General features: G+C 48.0%; 1 protein-coding gene across 1 annotated transcript in view; it reads right to left on the reverse strand.

Moving 5' to 3' along the window:
• LOC147734664 (uncharacterized) overlaps window positions 1–20,842 on the reverse strand; it is a 5,992,067-nt gene that overhangs the window by 776,587 nt on the left and 5,194,638 nt on the right. The window contains exons 35-36 of the mRNA XM_086952471.1: window positions 9,404–10,469; window positions 9,008–9,301 (exon numbers count right to left, since the gene is read on the reverse strand). Coding sequence (XP_086808597.1) covers window positions 9,008–9,301; window positions 9,404–10,469 — 1,360 coding nt within the window. The remainder of the gene's footprint in view (window positions 1–9,007; window positions 9,302–9,403; window positions 10,470–20,842) is intronic.

Here is a 20,842-nt window from a genome sequence, read left to right on the forward strand (position 1 = left end):
GCACCACCACCATCAATACCACCAATGCCATCACCAATACCAACATCACCAATACCACCACCACCAATACCACCGCCAATGCCAATAGCACCACCAATATCCCACAAACACCATCAAAACCACCACCACCAATACTACCAACAATACCACCACCACCAATACCACCACCTCCATCACCACCAATACCACCACCCCCACCAGTAGCACCACCAACACCACCAATACCACAACCACCAACAATACCACCACCAATATCACCACCACCAACACCACCACCACCATCAATACCACCCCCTCTACCACCACCAATACCACCATCAATACAACCACCACCAATACCACCAACACCACCACTCATACCAACACCACCATTAATACCACCAATACCACCACCACCACCAACACTACCACGGCCAACACTAATACCACCACCAATATCCCATAATCACTACCAATACCACCACCAAAAGCACCACCAATACCGCCAATAACACCACCACTAATACCACCACTTCCACCACCACCAATACCCCCACCACTACCACCACCAACACCACCAATACCCCCACCACCACCACCAATACCACCAATACCACCAACAATACCACCAAAACCAATACCACCACCCCCACCAATAACCCCACCACCACCAATATCACCACCACAAATACACCACCACCAATACCACCCCCACCAACACCAACACCCATACCAGCAATACCACCACCACCAATACCAATACCACCACCAATATCAATACCACCCATACCACCACCAGCACTATCACCGCCAATACCAATATCAACACCAATGTCCCACAAACACTACCAATACCACCAGCATCAATACCTCCCCCTACACCACCACCAATACCACAACCACCAACACCAACACCCATACCACCATAGCACCACCACCAACAAAACTATCACCAATACCAACACCACCAATATCACTACCACCAACACCACCACCAATGCCAATATCACCACCAATATCCCATAAACACCAACAATACCACCACCACCAATACCACCACCTCCATAGCCACCAATACAACCACCCCACCAGTACCACCACCAACACCAAGAAAATAATACCACCACCACCAACAATACCACCACCAATACCACCACCAATACCACAACCACCAATACCACCACCAATACACCACTACCATCAATACCACCCCCTTCACCACCACCAATACCACCATCAATACAACCGCCACCAATACCACCACCACCAACATCACCACCCATACCACCATACCACCACAACCAATACCAACACTGACACCACCGACATCACCACCAATACCACCGCCAATGACAATACCACCACCAATATCCCACAACCACCACCCCTTCCACCACCACCAATACCACACCACCACCAACACCACCAATACCACCAGCAATACCACCACCACAAATACCAGCAATACCACCACGAATACCACCATCCCCAATCCAATACCACCACCACCACCAATACAATACCATCATTATCACAACCACCAATATTGATACCACCAACACCAATACATCACCAATACCACCACCACCAATACATCACTAATACAATCAATAGCACCACCAACACCACCACAACCAATATCACCACCAATACCACCATCACCACCAATAGCACCTCCAATACCAGCACTAATACCAACAACAAAACCAATACCACCACCAATACAATCACCACCATTACCACCATCACCTATACCACTACCACCAATACCACTACCGCCACCAATACCTCCGCCACCACCAATACCAGTGTCAATACCACCACCAGTATCCCATAACAACCACCAATACCACCACCACCACTACCACCAACACCAATACCACCACCAATACCACCACCACCATTAATACACCGCTCCACCACCACCAATACCACCACCACCAACACCACCACCCATACCACCATAGCACCACCACCACCAATACAACAAATACCATCACCAATACCAACATCACCAATACCACCCCCCCTCCACCACCACCAATACAACCAGCTCCACCAGTGCCACCACCAACAGTGCCAATACCACCACCACCAACAATACCACCATCAATACCACCAGCACCAATACCACCACCAATACCACCAGTAATACCACCCCCTCTACCACCACCAATACCACCACCACCAAGACCACCACCCATACCACCATAGCACACCACCACCAATACCACACAATACCTTCACCAATACCACCACCACCAATACCACCGCCAAAGCCAATACAACCACCAATATCCCACAAACACCACCAATACTACAGCCTATACCACCACCACCAATACTACCATCTCCATCACTACCAATACCACTACCCCGAACAGTACCACCACCAACACCACCAATACCACCACCAACAATACCACCATCAATACCGCCACCACCAATACCACCACCACCATCAATACCACCCCCTCCACCGCCACCAACACCACCATTAATACAACCGCCACCAATACCACCACCACCAACACCACCACCCATACCAACACCACCATTAATACCACCAATACCACCACCATTACCAACACCACCAATACCACCACCACCACCACCAACACTACCACTGCCAATACCACCACCAATATCCCACAACCACCACCAATACCACCACCACCACCCAAGCCACCACCAATACTACCACCACCAATACCACCACCACCAATACCACCACTTGAATTTCCACTACCACCAATACCCCTACACCCACCAGTACCACCACCAGCACCACCAATACCACCAACACCACCAATACCACCACCAATACCACCAACAATACCATCACCACCAATACCACCACCCTCATGACCACCAATACCACCACCCCCACCAGTACCACCACTAACACCACCAATACCACCACCACCACCAATACCACCACCACCACCAATATCACCACCACCTATACACCACCACCAATACCAATACCACGACCAATATCAACACCGCCAATACCACCACCAGCAATATCACCGCCAATACCAATAGCACCACCAATATCCCACAACCACCACCAATACCACCACCAACACCAATACCACCACCAATACCACCACCAACACCAATAGCACCACCAATACCACCACCACCACCATCAATACCACCCCCTCCACCACCACCAATACCACCACCACAAACGCCACCAACCATAGCACCACCACCACCAATAACACCAATACCATCACCAATACTAACACCACTAATATCACCACCACCAATACTACCACCAATGCCAATACTGCCACCAGTATCCCACAAACACCACCAAAACCACTACCACCAATACCACCACCTCCATCCCCACCAATACCACTCACCCACCAGTACCACCACCAATTCCACCCCCACCTACACCACCACCCATATCACCAATATCACCACCACCACCAACAATGCCTCTACCACCACCAATACCAGTGCCAATACTACCACCAGTATCCCACAATCACCACCAATACCACCAACACCACCACCTATACCACCAATACCACCACCAATACCACCACCACCAATGCCACCTCCTCCACCAGTGCCACTACCAACACCGCCAATACCACAACCACCAACAATACTACCACCAATACCACCACCACCATTAATACCACCACCACCACGAACACCACCACCAATACCACCCTAGCACCACCATCACCAATACCACCACCACCAATACCACCGCCAATGCCAATACCAATACCACCACCAATATCCCACAAACACCATCAAAACCACCACCACCAATACCACCACATTCATCACCACCAATACCACCCCTGCCACCAGTACCACCACCAACACCACCAATACCACCACCACCACCAATACCACCACCAATATCACCACCACCAATACCACCACCACCATCAATACCACCCCCTCCTTCACCACCAATACCACCATCAATACAACTGCCACCAATACCCCCACCACCAACACCACCACACATACCAACACCACCATTAATACCACCAATACCACCACCATTACCTACACCACCAATACCACCACCAACACTACCATTGCCAACACCAATACCACCACCAATTTCCCACACCCACCACCAATACCACCATCACCACCACCAAAACCACCACCAATACCACCAAAACCAATACCACCGCCACAAATACCACCACTTCCACCACCACCAATACCCCCACCCCCACCAGTACCACCACCAACACCACCAATACCACCACCACCAACAATACCCCCACTAATACCACCACCACTACCACAAACAATACACCAGTACCATCAATACCACCCCCTCCACCACCACCAATACCGCCATCAATACAACCGCCATCAATACCAACACCAATACAACCCATATCAATACCGCCACTTCACCATCACCAATACCCCCACCGCCGACCAGTACCACCATCCACCCCAACAATACCACCACCACCAATACCACCACAAACACCATTACCACCACCACCAATATCACCACCAACACCACCACACCCACAACCAGCAATACCACCCCCCTACCAGTACCACCACCAATACCACCTCCACCATTACTAACACCAATACCATCACCAATATCACCACCACCCAAACCACCACCCATATCAGCAATACCACCACTACCAATACCACCAATACCACCATCAATACCAACACCACCAACACCACCAATACCACCACCAGCAATACCACCGCTATTGCCAATACCACCACCAATATCCCACAACCACAACCAATACCACCACCACCAATACCACCAACACCAATACCACCAGTACCACCACTCCCAATACCAACACCCTACCACCACCAACACCACTAATACCACCAATACCATCAATACCACCACCCACCACCACCACCAATATCACTACCACCCATATCACCACCAACAATACCACCACCACAAATACCACCAATACCACCACCACCAATACCACCACCACCAATCCAATACCACCACCACCACCAATACAATACCATCATTATCACAACCACCAATATTGATCCCACCAACACCAATACATCACCAATACCACCACCACCCATACATCACTAATACAACCAATACCACCACCAACACCACCACAACCAATATCACCACCAATACCACCATCACCACCAATAGAACCTCCAATACCACCACTAATACCACCAGCCCAACCAATACCACCACCAATACAACCATCACCAATACCACCACCACCTATACCACTACCACCAATACCACTACCGCCACCAATACCACCACCACCAATACCACAACCACCAATACCACAACCACCAATTCTACCACCACTAGTACCAATACCAATACCTCGACCAATACCACCATCACCACCAATAGCACCTCCAATACCACCACTAATACCACCAACACAACCAATACCACCACCAATACAACCACCACCAATACCACCACCACCTATACCACTACCACCAATACCACTACCGCCACCAATACCGACACCAATACCACCACCAATACCACCACCACCACCACTACCACCACCACCAATACCACCACCAACACCACCATCACCACCAATACCAATACCACCACTATTACAACCACCAATACCCATACCACCACCACTAATACCACCAATACCATCACCACCAATACCAATACCACCACTAATACAACCACCACCACCAATACCACCCCCAATACCACAACCACCAAGACCACCACCCCCAATACTACCACTGTCACAATTTCACTCACCAGAGCCTCCTAGTTTTCCGGTTGTTTCCTTCTTGATGCTGCGTGTTCCAAAATCCTCCCTGAATCAACCAAACCGGCAAAAATATAACTCTTGTCGATCGAATTGATCCCTGGGGGAAAGGGGAATTGGAATGAGAAACAAGAAAAAACACTGGACTCCGTCTTCTCAGGAAGTTGTGTAGTCGTTTCTCAACTGGAAGTGACTCTGAGCTTTTTCTTAATTGTCTATGAATAAGAACAACAGAATAAGAAAATAGAATCGTAACTGCTCTTTAAGACATCAAAAATTAACGTAGGTGACTGCCTACCTACTCTAGAAGAGCCCATGCGCACGCACACTTCATTAGACACTTTCTTTCGTATCGTCATGAGATCATTTATTAACACAGAGAGACCTATTAGCAATTGCATCAACAATATACATATATATGTGTGCGTGACGTTAGAAGGTTAGTCGTGTTAGCAATGGTTATTCAGTATTAAATCACACCTTTGACTCTCAGGGATGACTTGTTCAGAAGGGGGTCTGAAATTATAAATAAAGAAAACAAAACACAGAACAAAATGTGCTTCAAATGCACCTTAAATCTCCTTGTCTTTCAGGACTTTCTAAATCTACATCAATGAATATTAATAGTTACCTTCATCAATGCACATCCATAATCTTCCCCTTTAACTTCAGTTATTTGTAGAATCGACTTCAGATTCTCAAACATGCAGTAATCAGAGCGCTAAAATAATTCCACTCTAATGTTGTATTACTTTACTTGGTAGCGCAAATAAACTGTCTCTTACTTCGTAGAGTCCTTTTACTAATGTTCCAGAGACTTTTCTTCTGAGCCCAATGTAGCGCGATGTAGTCTTTAACTTTTAAATCAAAAAATGTCAAAATGAGCTCACCGGAATTTTACGATCAGATTTTGTCATTTGTGTTATTTACCCGGTGCGAGGCTTGGAGTAAACTCTCTAGTGTTTCTTTCTTTCTTTGCTGCAGGATTAAAGGAATGCTCTAAGCAGAGCTGAAGACTCAGGAAGTAGATGACCAAACCTCCTGAAGGACTTTGTTGTGTCGCGCGGTGCTCCGCGCGACTCTCGAGACAAGGGCGTGATAATGTGGGGCTTGAGGGCCTATGTTATAAATAATACTCAGGAGCCAGTTGTGCTGTGTAACTGCCGGGGATCGTCTCCATCTCCAACTGGCTGACATGAGGACGCCCCTAATTCTTTATTAACTTGGGGGTCATGTGACCCTAACGTCGTGACGTGACATGCCTGTCACTTATCGTGATATTACATTCCTTCCCAACAAAGTTTAAAACAACATTAAACATATTGTCATCAACATAGACTGAATGCAATATACTTGTTATAGTCCAGCTGTAACTTTTATACACTCTCAAGACACAGGTATTTAGCAGACATTAAAGTGTGCATGGAACAGTCTTACGTGATATAGTCCCGCAGTCGTGATGAGGGTACAGGATTTCTTCGCAAGTGATACTGCGACAGACCTCAACCAGATGATGGAGACCCAGCTACCTCAGGAGACGCTTCCAGCGGAGGAGGACCCAGGAATCACCCAGGTAAGCATTCTCGCTGGCGCCATCCACAGTAGCAGGGACTATGGCCTCATGATCACCCAGTTCTGGTCCGGAGAGTGTAGCAGCCGCTGTACCAGGAGCCAGTGCTTTGACATGAAACCGGTTAAAGTGAGAGACATTGCGGGTCACAGTCTCTCGTCCTCGGGTAGCAATGATTCTGGTTCCTTTAATGTTCACCACTGTCCATGGCGACTTCTCATATGGGAGTTGGAATTTGCCTGCATGACCTCGATTTCTCAGTAGAACAAAGTCACCTTCTTGAATTCGACTGGCCTTGGCATGGCGATGATGACTAGTGTCAATACACAGGTCCTCCGGGACCTGGGGCTGCCACTGGTGGTGATGGGGTATGGAATCAGTGACGACCCGACCCATAAGTAAGTGAGCAGGAGCCACCCCAGTGGTGGTGTGAGGCGTCTGCCTGTAGCTCCGAAGGAATGTGAAGATGGCCCATTCAATGGATTGTCTTTTGTCATGGGCAATTCGAATGACCTTATTAAGAGTCCTCATAAATCGCTCCGCCTCACCGTTAGCTTGAGGCCAACAGGGCATGATTCAACTATGCTGAACCCCCAGGGCAGTGAGGTATTCCGACAGTTCTTGCCCTTGAAACGGTGGTCCGTTGTCTGTGCGGAGCTCTTTCATCAGACCGTGGGTGGCCATGATCTTTTCTATTTTGGGTATGACTTCAGCGGCACTGGGAGTCCCAACGATCTCCACTTCAGGATATTTGGAATAATCATCAACTGCTACCAAAGTATGCCGGCCATCCGGGGGGCTGTCAAAATCCATACTCACACAGGACCAGGGGGCTTGCGGACGAGGTTCAGTTATGACGAGGCAGGGTGAGGCAAATACCCAGTGACTTGGCATGCGGGGCATGAACACACCATGCTCTCAACCAGTTCGTCCATGAGCGGAAACCACACCTTGGTGCGAAGCCGTGATTTAGTCTTGACCATACCTTGATGGCCCACATGGGCTAGTTGTGCACATCTCTCTGTGAGTGCCGTGGGTATGACCAGGCGATGCCCTCCCAGCAAGCATCCAGTCGGGTCTTCTGTGAGTTTATCCTTTACATGATGTAATCTTTCCATAATTCTCTGAGCAGGGACTGTCAGGATTTTCCAGTCCTCTTTGGCTTTATGTTAGTTGCCATGCTGTAGAATTTTCTTGGCCCATTGTAGACATTCATCTTGAGTAGTTGCCTCTGACAGATCTTGCTTTGACAAAGGGATCGGACATGACCTGGCAGTGATGTATTTAACATACTCTTCCGTGTCCGCGGCGTCCTTCATTTCCTTGTCAGTGGCTGCTAGCGGATGTCGTGACAAATAGTCAGCGGGTTGCGAGAGCCCGGCTGATACTCTATGGACAGTTATAGTCTTGGAGTTGTAGCATCAATTTCTCAATTCGCGGCGGAGCCTTGGTGGACGTCCCTGCGAACAGGGCTACGAGCGGCTTGTGATCCGTTGTGACCACAAACGGTTTCCCATAGACATATAAGTGAAAATGGCAAAACTCCAATGAACGGCGATAGCCTCTTTCTCTATTTGAGAATACAGTTGTCCGTCACGGTGAGGGATCTGCTTGCGAACGCCACAGGAGCCCAGTCCTCTTCTGGTCGTGATCTCTGTAGCAGGACAGCGCCTAGGCCCACCGGGCCGGCATCCACAGTGATCTGGGTCATTTTCTCCGGGTCAAAGAAGACTAAGGTGGTCTCTTCTGACAGAGCACTTTTGATGTCCTCAAAGGCCTTCTCTTGAGTTGGGCCCCACTTCCACGGGACGGAGTCCTTGGTCAGCTCCCTTAGCGGTAGTGTAAGAGTTGTTAGGTCTTTGATGAATCTGCCGCAATAGTTGACCATTCCTAGAAAACTGCGGACTTCAGTCACACTGGCAGGGGCGATGGCGCTTTTGAAGTCTCGCACCTTGTCAGGATCCGGGTTGACGCCCTCGGTGGAGAAAGTGTAGCCAAAGAACTATAACTTTGTCCTTAAGAACTTTCATTTCTCACGATGCAGCGTGAGACCCGCATCTTGCAACTTCTGCAATACCAGTGTGAGACAGGCATTGTGTTCAGGCAGTGACTTGGCGTGGATCATTATGTTATCACTCACATTGATGAGTCCGGGAATATCTGCTATGAACTCTTGTATGACATTCTGAAAAACCTCTGCGGTACTGGATACTCCAAAGCTTAGCCGGGTGTAGCGTTGCAGTCCCACATGAGTAGAAAAGGTGGTTATGATGCGTGATGCCTCATCAAGCACCAGTTGGTGATAACCGGACCATAGGTCTAGTTTGGAGAACCAGCATGCTCCCGCCATCTCTCCAATAAGATCGTCAATGGTCGGGGTAATGTGGCGCTCGCGTTTTATGGCGGCATTTGGGAGGCGCATGTCGACACAGATGCGTACTGCTCCAGGCTGCTTGGGCTTGCGAGTGACTACGATGGGTGAAACCCACGGCGTGGGGCCTGTGACCTTTTCGATTATCTCGGCGGCTTCCAGTTTCTTTAGTTCTTGCTCCGCTTGGGGTCTCAAGTGGAAGGCGATTCTGCGGTGTCCCAATGAGATTGTTTGGACAGTGGGGTCCATATGCAGATGTACTTCTTTCCCCTTGAACTTTCTGATGCCTTCAAACATTTCGGCGAATTCTTCCAGGAGATGCTGTATGGATTCCTGATGCACACTGAACGTGAAGGATACTACTTCGAGATCTTCAGCGGCTCGACACCCTAAGAGCATGCCCTGGCCATCTTCAGTGACATATATGTTAGTGTGGATTCTCCGGTCACCGTGTGTCACTGATGTTTTGATGCGTCCTAGGATTTTCAAGGGAGAGTCCTGGCCGTATGCGAACACCACGATTGTGGAGGGCTGTAACGGGGGTGTCGGTCGCATCGTGCGGTGGAGGGCCGCCGCCATGATGTAAATGGTGGCCCCTGTGTCAATCACTGCTGTGACTTCTTGATCTCCCACCTGGATGTTGCAATGGGGCAGGCGTCGCGCTTTGCGGGTGGCGGATCCAATCATGTACACCTTATGCACTACCCTCTCTTCCTCCTTGTCATCATCCATGTCACTCGGTGACTTGTCACCCTCCGGTACTGCGTTGACCCTTTGTCAGGGCTTACAATATTTCTGAGCTCGGCACACTTTTTCAAAGTGATTAAAGCGCCCACAGCTCGAGCACCTTTTTCCTTTTGCGGGACAGTCGGCGGGCTGATGTGGTGGTCCACCACAGTATCCGCAGGTGGTGGCAGGCACCGCCGGGGCACTGCGTGATCCTTTCTTGTTCCATTTTTACGCCGGCTTGGTGGTAACTGCGTTAACCGGTTCTGTCTTTATGGGTGCTTGGAGGGCCGCCTCCATGTGGGCGGCCGAGCTTTAGACAGCTCTTTGGTGCGTCCAAGAGTCAAAATATCGGCCAAGGGTTTGCCAGATTCCTCGAGAATTCGTTCTCACAGCTTCGTTGAGGCATGACCTTGTATAATTTGACCCCTTATTTCCTCTGTTACATCCAGGAACCTACACGTGGAGGCCAGGTTTTATAACCATGCTTGGAAGGGGTCCAGGGATTCATCCAGAAGTTGCCGGGCCTGTCAAAAGATAAATCTTTCTTAGTCCTGGTTGGCCATGGGTTCGAAGTGAGCATTAAGAGCGTTTATTAGGGAATGATGTTTTTTGGCGTCGCTTCCACGATCGTTTTGGCGATATTGTGTATGTCTTTCCCTCTGAGCTGGAGCAGCATTGCCCTCTTTTGAACTTTGTGCACTTTGGTGACTTCAAAGAAGATCTGTAGGAGGTCTACCCAGTCCTTCCATTTGGGTGCAAGGGATGACAGCGACCCTTCTGCTATGAAGGGCTCTATTGGCGGTATTTGCAACATTTTGAGTGGGGGCACACCCGTGTGCCTGCATTTCCTTACGCGCTGCCGAAGATTATATCTTCCTGCCCTGACCCGCTAGCAGCGACTGTGAGAAGTTGGCCTGACATGTGATATCCACTATTCTAGTGGGCACCCTGTATCAGTCCAAACAACCCTTATGGTGATGGTTGTAAAGTCAGCCTTATAGACCAGCTATCCTAGTGGTAGCATGGACAAAGCAGTTTTAGGCTAAACTCAAGTGGGCATGTGAAGCCAGCTGTTTTACCATATGTAACCCCTTTAATACCAAATGAAAGTACACCACACAGGTTATATATAAAATAAATATGTATTTATTTCTAACACAACCCCTCTGAACTCTTTTTGAGGTCAGAGGCACAAGCACATAACAAGTTACTTATCTTACAATAAGTTGCACAATATACAGTAGCACCCTAGGGGCACGTCAAACCATATACTAAAATAGTGGTATAAGAACCACGTCACAAACAAAAGATAGGCCTAGGGCCTAGGGAATCGCTGGGGCTACACTGTATTGTATTGTATTGTATGTAAATGTAAATGTATTGCGATTTATATAGCGCACGTATCACCCGAAGGCATCAAGGCGCTTGCTTAGGGAACCCGTCCTGGTATTCCCCTGTGAGATACCCCGGCAGGGTATCCGCAAGGTGAAAGCCAGGCATCCCGCCGCGAGGGGCCGTTGTGGAGATTAAGCAAGCTATTGCCCAGAGTCGCAGAGTGTGAACCCGTGAATCGAGTAGGCACCAGAGCGAGAATTGTCGAGTCCGTGGACATTTTAGGACTCAAGACCCCGCCGAGACGGGAATTGAACCCTGGTCCCTGGCTGACCTCTGAGTCCAGGTCTGCCTCCTCTAACCAGTGAGCCACACTTCTCCATTTGTATTGTATTGTTGGATTTATATAGCGCTATACACTGTACTACCAAAGGATAGGAAGTAGGAGGCCCACGGGAGGCGTGTGCAGTGTCTTTACACACACGCAAGTTACCAAAGAGTTAGAATGGGAACTAAAGAATTGGAAACTAGTTCTTTTAGGTCACTTCCGGATGGACTAGAAGACAGCTACTTGAAACTTAGACACTAGGATAGTTAATACCCACAGGAGCACCTGAGTATTCACGTTACCTCACCCACAGGAAGCGGATGCATAGGTGTCAAAGTGTGTCGGGTTTCATCGCTGAAACCTATGGAGCCTTGAAGAAAGATGCTGCAGGCGACCAGGAGAGAAGTGTCCGGTAGGATCCAAGGGGGGATCGAGGATGAAGAGTACCTTAAAGTAGAGGGTACAGAGTCTGGGTCACTAGCCAGTGACCAGGAAGAAACCAGGCGATGTTGCGAAGCAATCAGGTGATGTTTTGAAGCTTGTCTCTGCCGCCACGTGGACCAGGAAGTGTCGACGACAACCAGGAGCTGGGCACGGGCTGTACCACAAAGGATCTCGCTGTCGGGGTTGCCGGCTTCCGGATTGGAGTCAACAAGCCTTGGGTAAGGCAACCCATTCAGGAATCGAAGATCTGATGGACCTCTCCTTTTCAGAGCGGCAAGGGCCAGCCTGGAGCAACCAGGCCAGTGGTGGAAATTTGTAGGTTCGTCGTCACAGAGGCCACTAGCCAATGGGCAAGTGACCGGACAGACGTGCCAAGCAGGAAAATGCAAAAGGGCCCCAAGCAGCACTCGAGGAGTTTGGAGGAATGATCTTTGGTGCAGATGGTGCTCGGGGCTGGGGCTTCTCAATCCCCAATGCACAACTTCGAGGGTGCCTCAGAAGTTGACGGAAAGCAATTTGCTGGCTTTCCAAGATGGCCGGTCCCACGTCTTGCGTTGCCTCCACGGGTCTCAGCTTTGCTGGGGCTGTAGATCGGGCTGAAGGAAGTCTGGAAGTACGGGTCTTGTCAGGCTCTGTGTTCAGGCTCCGGCGGGAGCGACGACAAAGCAAACCGTTGATCGCTTGAGGGTGCCTGCTTGTGCAGGGTGATCACTCCTTGACCACAAGGGAGATTCTTCAGTCTTCTATCTTCAAGTAGAACCTCGAAGGTCCAGAGTTTTGTTTCATGTTTCTGTCAGGATTAATCTAAAGTCTTGGGACTCAGCTCCTAGCTATATACCAAATTTAGGGGCTGGATTTCCTGCTAGGTCCCTCCTATGGGTGGGACAAGGTTACTACCCTTTCCCTTTGTCCAGTTTTATACCAGAGCTGGGGCTGGGGTACCCAAGCACCGGTTTGAACTGGACTATGCATGGGACACCTTGTGTGCCCCAGCTAGTGTCTCATTTCATTCAGCCCTCCCTGCCCCAATACACTATAGCCTGTCTGGGGTGGTGCTAGCACCTCCCAAGATAGGAAACCTATTGTCCAAGCCTCCCTCGCTGGAAGGACTCCCAGCAGCAGGAGGTCAGTCTTGTGTCTGTGGCAGCAGCATCCATTTTGTGATGCTGAGGCTCTGGTTAACTTTAACCGGGATTAGTAGGAACAACATGTCTTCTCCCTCTAGAAGGGTGGAATGCTACCCCCGTCGCCAGAACTGGTGAGGGGGTAGTATTACAAAGCGTATGACGCCTTACACGACATGTTTTGATAAAGCCAAACCAGAGTTAGCATTTAACCACGAGGTTCATAATGCACGTAAGAGTATATGGTATGGCTGTATCATAGAACAGCTATAAGGACATGGTTCCGAAAACTGCAGACAAACTCAGCTCATGCTAGAGCCTCATCTCACATAAAACCAAGCACTCTGCCTCCAGGATTGTTAAGGCCTGCCATAGGAGTGACTTATAGGTATATATGTGTCTATATGTAAAGGTAGGTATAGGGATACTACACCTAAGCAAGGGGTGATTACACAACCATGCCCCAGCTGAGTGATCAGCCAGTTGTGTCAATGTGAGTCGCCAGCCAGGGGTGGCATAATACATGCTGCAACCCCTGGTAGTCCTTGGATGCACCTATTCCCTTGGTACCTATAGTACACTGTACAGGGGCTCATAAGGTGACCCAATGTCCAATTCATAATGTACCTAGAGTACATGGTATTGAATTTAGAGAGAGCACAGCTGGGCTGTGGGTCTGATTAGCAGGTCCACAGCCGCATTAAGTCGAAAACCAGTGAAGCAAAAAGCAAAAAGTGGGATGACCATAGGAAAGCAGACCCTACTCTCCTACAGCGATGGGCAGTATGCCTGATATACCAAAGCCAACTATGACCAAGGAAGGTATGCAGAGTTCCCGACTTGCTGCGGCAATGTATGACACCAGTACTGGGGTTGTAAGCCGTGACAGTGTGTCCCTACTGTTAATGCACTAAATGTCCCTCTCTAGTGCTGATCCCCAATGGTCTGGGCGTCTCCCTCTGCCCCTGCTTTTGTTGTGGGTCACAGACGCTCCCGTCCCTGCTGGGTGCCCTTGGGCTGGGCACAACGCCTCATGAATCCCCTCCGGCCATGTGTGTTGGGGCCTTCCTCCCGATGTCGCGGGTGTTTCAGGCCTGAGGGGCGGGGTCTCTACTACGGCCTTCCCCGGGTCACCCTCGAGACTACAGCCTGCAATGAGCGGGAAACAGCCACACAGCGCGTCCCTCCTGACCGCTCGGTATGGGCCACACGCCGGGCCCAAGGAGGCGGGGCTGCTTGGGCCGTCTGTGCAACACACGGGGCACAGCAGAGATGCCGCGAGCAACTGTGGGGGGCCGTGCCATTGATGAGCGGTCCCAGGCGCAGCAGGCTCACCTTGTTGGCCACGCCAGACCTCTTCTTAGGCAATACACAGCCTCCGCTATCGGTACAGGCAGCAGGCGCCGCGCCAGGGCCTCGCCGGGCACCGACTAATGGGGCACGAGCACCGCGAGCACCAGGACACGCTCGTGGCGGCCACACCACACCACGAGGGTACGCCCACCCTCGTCGCCAGTTGTTGTGTCACGCGGGGCTCTGCGCGACTCTCGAGACAGGGGCATGATAATGTGGGGCTTGAGGGCCTATGTTATAAATAATACTCGGGAGCCAGTTGTGCTGTGTAACTGCCGGGGATCGTCTCCGTCGCCAACTGGCCGACGTGAGCACGCCCCTAATTCTTTATTAACTTTGGGGTCATGTGACCCTAACGTCGTGACGTGACATGCCTGTCACTTATCGCGATATTACAGACTTGAGGATCGGGGAAGCCGGGGAATCCACAAAGGAAACAACAGGAAAGGAGCAGGTCCGGAGACAGCTCTTATTTCAGGTAAGTTTCAGCTGGGTCTTTGAAAACAGGTCCTGAGATCCCACTGGAGACGCGACGAAGCGAAGCACTGTTTTAAGGCGGAAGGGGTTTTTATAGTTGACAGCGCACAAGCTTTCCATGTGTCCTGCGCTCTGCACGTTTACTTTCTGCCAGTGTAATCATGGGGCCCACGTGTGCCAGTAAACATTGGTATACTCAACAGCAGCCATACTGGATTCTGTAGAACGGGCAGGATTGCCCACATGTGCAAACAAACACTGCTACCTCCAAGTAGCAAAGGCATACAGTAGCTAATGCAGCAGAATGTACATGGGCTACAGTAACTAACACAGCAGAATGTACAAGGACATAACAATTAAGCACAAATACCTAGTTCTGTCAATTATTATCAGACAATCAGGATGATCCCCTAACAGTTCCTCCCCCCAAAGGCCGTCTCACTGGGCAAGGTTTCTCAGGGTGTAGAGCATGAAAGGCCTTGACTAATCTTGGAGCATGAACATCGTTTGCGGGTTCCCAAGATCTTTCAGATGCGTCATACCCTTTCCAATCAATTAAATAATAGAAACGTCCTTGTATGCGTTTTGAGTCCACTATCTGTTTTACTTCATATTCAAGGGATCTCCTATGACAACCGGTGGGGGGAGGGGGGTTATCACTTATCAGGTCATGTAGATGGGTTGTGTGGTTTGAGAAGGGACACATGAAAAATTGGAGGAATAGCATAGTCTCTGGGTAAATCTAATCTAATGGAAACTGGGTTCAAAATTTTTTCTATTGGAAATGGTCCAATAAACCTTGGTTTTAATTCTTTAGGCCCTTCTATATGAATATCTCTGGTTGACAACCAGACTAGGTCTCCTACCTTATATAGTAGTGTCAGTAACCTGTGTTTGTCACCTATTATTTTTATCTTGGACTAGCAGCCCGTCCCGATGTTGTCCGGGAGCAAAAGGCTGCTTCAGGGCCCCCGCCCGCCCCGCATAAGAGATGTCTGTGCAAGTCCTGGCCCTGTTCAACTGATTTGGCCCACTTGTGTTATTTTTTTAATTTGTATGTATTGTTTTCTGCATTTTATGTTGTCCGCAAGATGTGAGGAAAGTGTTGTGTCACCTGTTTAATGTTTTTTTTCTTTCGAAGGTTCTTTCCGTGTGATCGTTTTTGTATCCCTTCAAATAAGTTTCCCTTTCGTTTTGTCAATTGTGTGGTAAAGTCCTGGCAGTGCTTGAGTGATTATGGGCAGTTATGTTATTTTCGTTATTCGTATGTCTTATTGTAAGCGTTTTATCTTGTCCGCAAGATGTGAGGAAAGTCTTGTGAATGCGCAGTCGATTGGGTTTCTCCGTTAAGAAATGTCGGCTTTTTTTTGTGTTCGTGTTTACCCCCCTGTGATGTCGTTGGTCAATGGCCAATGCTTAAAGACTTTATTTTGGTTAGCCGAAATTGTGTGTGTGTTTTCTTTAGTGTGTTGTGATTGGTGTAGTATGCGATTAATCCTGCCCCCTGTGTGGCATCATTTGACACTCCTCGTCGATGGAAGGCCCGCCCGGTTTTTAATGCAAAGGCGTCAATGTTGTCTGGGTAACTGCAACAAATGTGTGTATATTTCTTATAGCGCGCACCTCTGCTGTTTTTGTATATTGGTGTTATCGCGCTGTATGTGTGACTTTAAATTAATTGAAAGCGCATTTCTGCTGTATGTGTTTGGATTTGCAAATGTTTGTTAGAAATGCATTTCCGCTCTATGTCTGCATATTGTGAGTTCTAAATTCAGTGAATCGCATTTCCGCTCTATGTGTGCATATGTAAGTGTGTTGTGAAGTCGCTTGGCTTATGTTAGTTATTTGCACTTGGCACGGCCCTGTAAACGCCTACATTTGTTGTTTGAGACGCCCACGGCCACGGCCACACCCCCAAGGGACTACTTTACCACTTTTGGCGTTTTTGATTTTTTAATGTATATGGTGTACATATCTATAGCCTATGTCCTTCTGCCACATCTCCCCTTTCAAATGGTGTATTGGGTGTAGTGATTGGTGCATTACTTTTGTAGTTTACCTGGCTTAAAGTTTTGTGTTCTCTCTTTATAATAGTAGTATAGATTTGCTTCTGGTCAAAACCTTTTTAACATGTTCTTGGAATTTTTGTAACTAAATCAATCTTTCCGAAACTGCCGGCATAGGTTGCTCTGTATATGGAAACGTGACTGGGATAGATCGTGGGTGCAGACCAGTCAGAAAATAGAATGCTGCGTGAACACTATTGTTATATGAAAATTCTGCCAAAGGTAATACTTCATCCCAATGTGTTGATAGAGTGGTAGTAAGACATGTAAACTCTATTCCAGGTATTGGTTTACTTTTTCGGTTTGGCCATCAGTCTGAGGGTGAAACGTTGATGATAACTCTAGTTCTATTCCTAACTGATGACTTAGTTGATTCCAAAATCTTGAAATGAACTGGGGGTCAAAATAATGTTACTTGGAAGGCCATGGAGCTTGACTACATTGTTCAAAAATATGTGACTAAATTTGATTGCGGACGGTAATTTCCTTAATGGAATGAAATGTCCCATTTTTGATAAAAGATCGACCACTACCAAGATTGTGGTCAATCCATGAGATTCTGGCAGATCGGTGATGAAATCTAGACTGATTGTGTGCCAGGGTAGAGGAGGAATAGTCATTGGTTGTAACAGACCTATTGGCAATGAATGAAAAGATTTTTGTCGTTCACATACTGGACAAGCTTTAATATATTGCTGTACATCATTTTTCATGCCGTTCCACCAGAAATTTCTTTGGCATAACTCAAGGGTCTTATTGATTTCTGGATGACTGCAGTACCAGAATCATGATTCCATTCTAACACCTGTAGACGGAATTCCTTGCTAGGAACAAACAGTTTATTTTTGTGAAAGAAAAATCCTTCTCGTATGGTATGATTTTTCTGATATAGCCACTGGTTCTGATCCATAGTTTTTAGTTCAGTTTTTGTGTTTTCGAAGAATTTATCTGAATGGGTGACTGCAATTATCTTTTCAGTAGGGGTTATGCTTTGTGTTTTTGTGGCTTGATCATTGTGTTTATTGCAAACCAAACGGGGCCGAGTATCAGACAAGAGTTGTTTAGGTCCAGGACAATAAGTAATTAGAAAATCAAATTTACTAAAAACTTGTAACCAGTGCATCTGTCTTGGGGTGAGAGCTTTAACTGTAGAAAAGAATTGTAAGTTCTTGTGATCAGAAAGTATTGTGATGAAGTGTTTAGCACACAATAAATGATGTCTCCATTCTTGGAAAACAGCCTTTATAGCTAGTAGCTCACGTTCAGCAATGGTATATTTCTGTTCTGCTGGTAATAACTTTCGTGAATAAAAGGCTAAATGCCCTGATTTAGAATCCTTTTGCATTAATACACCACCCACGGCTGTTTGGGAGTCATCTGCTTCGACAAAGAATGGACTATCTAATTCCGGATGAATTAAGATGGGGGCTGATGTGAATGCCTTCTTAAGCTCCTCGAAAGCTTGAGCAGCTTCAGAGGTCCATTGAATCTTTTTTCCCTTTTTTAGTAACTGCGTGATTGGTGTTACTATCTCAGAAAACTTTGAGATAAAACGTCTATAGAAGTTAGCAAACCCCAAAACTTTTTGCGTGTCTTTCACTGATACCTGAGGTGGGCCAGTTCAGGATTGCTTCCACCTTTTTTGGGTCCATGATTATGCCCTCGGTAGAGAGCCAGTAACCAAGGAACTCAACCTTTGAGGTGTTAAAAACACATTTCTCTAGCTTGACAAATAAAGAGTTGTCCAGTAATCTTTGTAAAACGGAACAAACATGTTGTGTGTGTTCTTCCGGGTTTTTAGAATATATCAGTATGTAATCGATGTATACTATGACACAGATGTCCGATAGGTCATGCAAGACTTCATTGATGAAATACTGAAAGGCAGCTGGAACGTTGCAAAGACCAAAAAGCATCACAGTATATTCAAATAACCCATATTTAGTATGGAAAGCCGTTTTCCACTCATCCCCCTGCTGATTCTGGACAAGGTGATAAGCTTCCCGTAAACCTAGCTTGGTATAAATACTTGAGCCTTTTACTTGATTTAATTAAACTGGAATCAAAGGTAATGGGTACCTGTTTTTGATTGCAGCTTTGTTTACAGGACGATAATAGATGCATGCTCTCAAATCGCCAGACTTCTTAGTCACAAAGAAAAGTGGCAAAGAAACTTGCGAAGTGGAGTGGCGAATGAAGCCTATTTCCAATAGTTTGTCCAGATATGATCTTAAGTATTGATTTTCTGTCTCTGTCAGAGCGTAAATCCTGATACAAGGTAGAGTGGCTCCGGGAATTAGGTCTATTCTGCAATCGTAGACTCTGTGTGGTGATAATTTGGTTGCTCTAATAGGATCAAAAATGTCAGAATACTCTTGATATTTTTCAAGGATACAGGAGGGTTCTTGATTCAAAGCAGCCCAAAAAAGAGGCATCACCGGGTCTTTGGTCCCCTGATAGCAATGAACCCGACAGCAAGATGAATCCAAGGTCACGGTGCGCTTAACCTAATCGATTTTTGGGTTATGCAGCTCCAACTATGGAACCCCAAGAATCACCCCAAATGTTGGAGTGTCTATGAGATAAATAATTACATTTTCTGTATGTCCATTATCAGCTACTATAGTTAGAGGAATTTTTTCAAATTTGATTAGGCTTACTCACCTTGCTGCTCTTCTTGGTGACTGTCACTGCTCCCCTGCCCTGCTGGTCGGAGCCAACGAGGGATTGCTGTTTTTACCACGCCGGGATTCAAACAGGAACTACATTCCCCAGAATCCTCCAGCGTCGTGGTTTGTCACGCCAGTACACAGCGCCAGGAGGCGCCTAAAATCAGCGGTGGCCTCCCGCACCACGGGACGCATACTCACCTTGCTGCTCTTCTTGGGGACTTTCACTGCTGCCCTGCCCTGCTGGTCAGAGCCAACGAGGGATTGTTGTTTTTACCGCGTCGGGATTGAAACGGGAACTACAATCCCCAGAATCCTCCAGCGTCGCGGTTTGCCACGCCAGTACACAGCGCCAGGAGGCGCTTAAAATCAGTGGCAGCCTCCCGCAGCGCAGGATGTCCCCGGGCGAAGGCCGGGCCAAGGGCGAGCCCGTCTGCGCCGGTCACAGACCGGAGGGGGCCGGGATGGGCTATCCCCCCTAACATTTGTGTTCCCGGAGCTGTGAGGACAATTAAGGACCTGGTCAGTGACATTTAGTTTAAATAATTTTTTCTGCTGACTTTTTTTGCTTTTAAATGGCCGCTAAAAGGATAATAACCGGGCTGAGGGTTGGGGTGGTGTGG

Source organism: Lissotriton vulgaris, chromosome 1_2 (assembly GCF_964263255.1).
Source record: "Lissotriton vulgaris chromosome 1_2, aLisVul1.2, whole genome shotgun sequence".
In the NCBI taxonomy this organism is placed as follows: Eukaryota; Metazoa; Chordata; class Amphibia; order Caudata; family Salamandridae; genus Lissotriton; species Lissotriton vulgaris.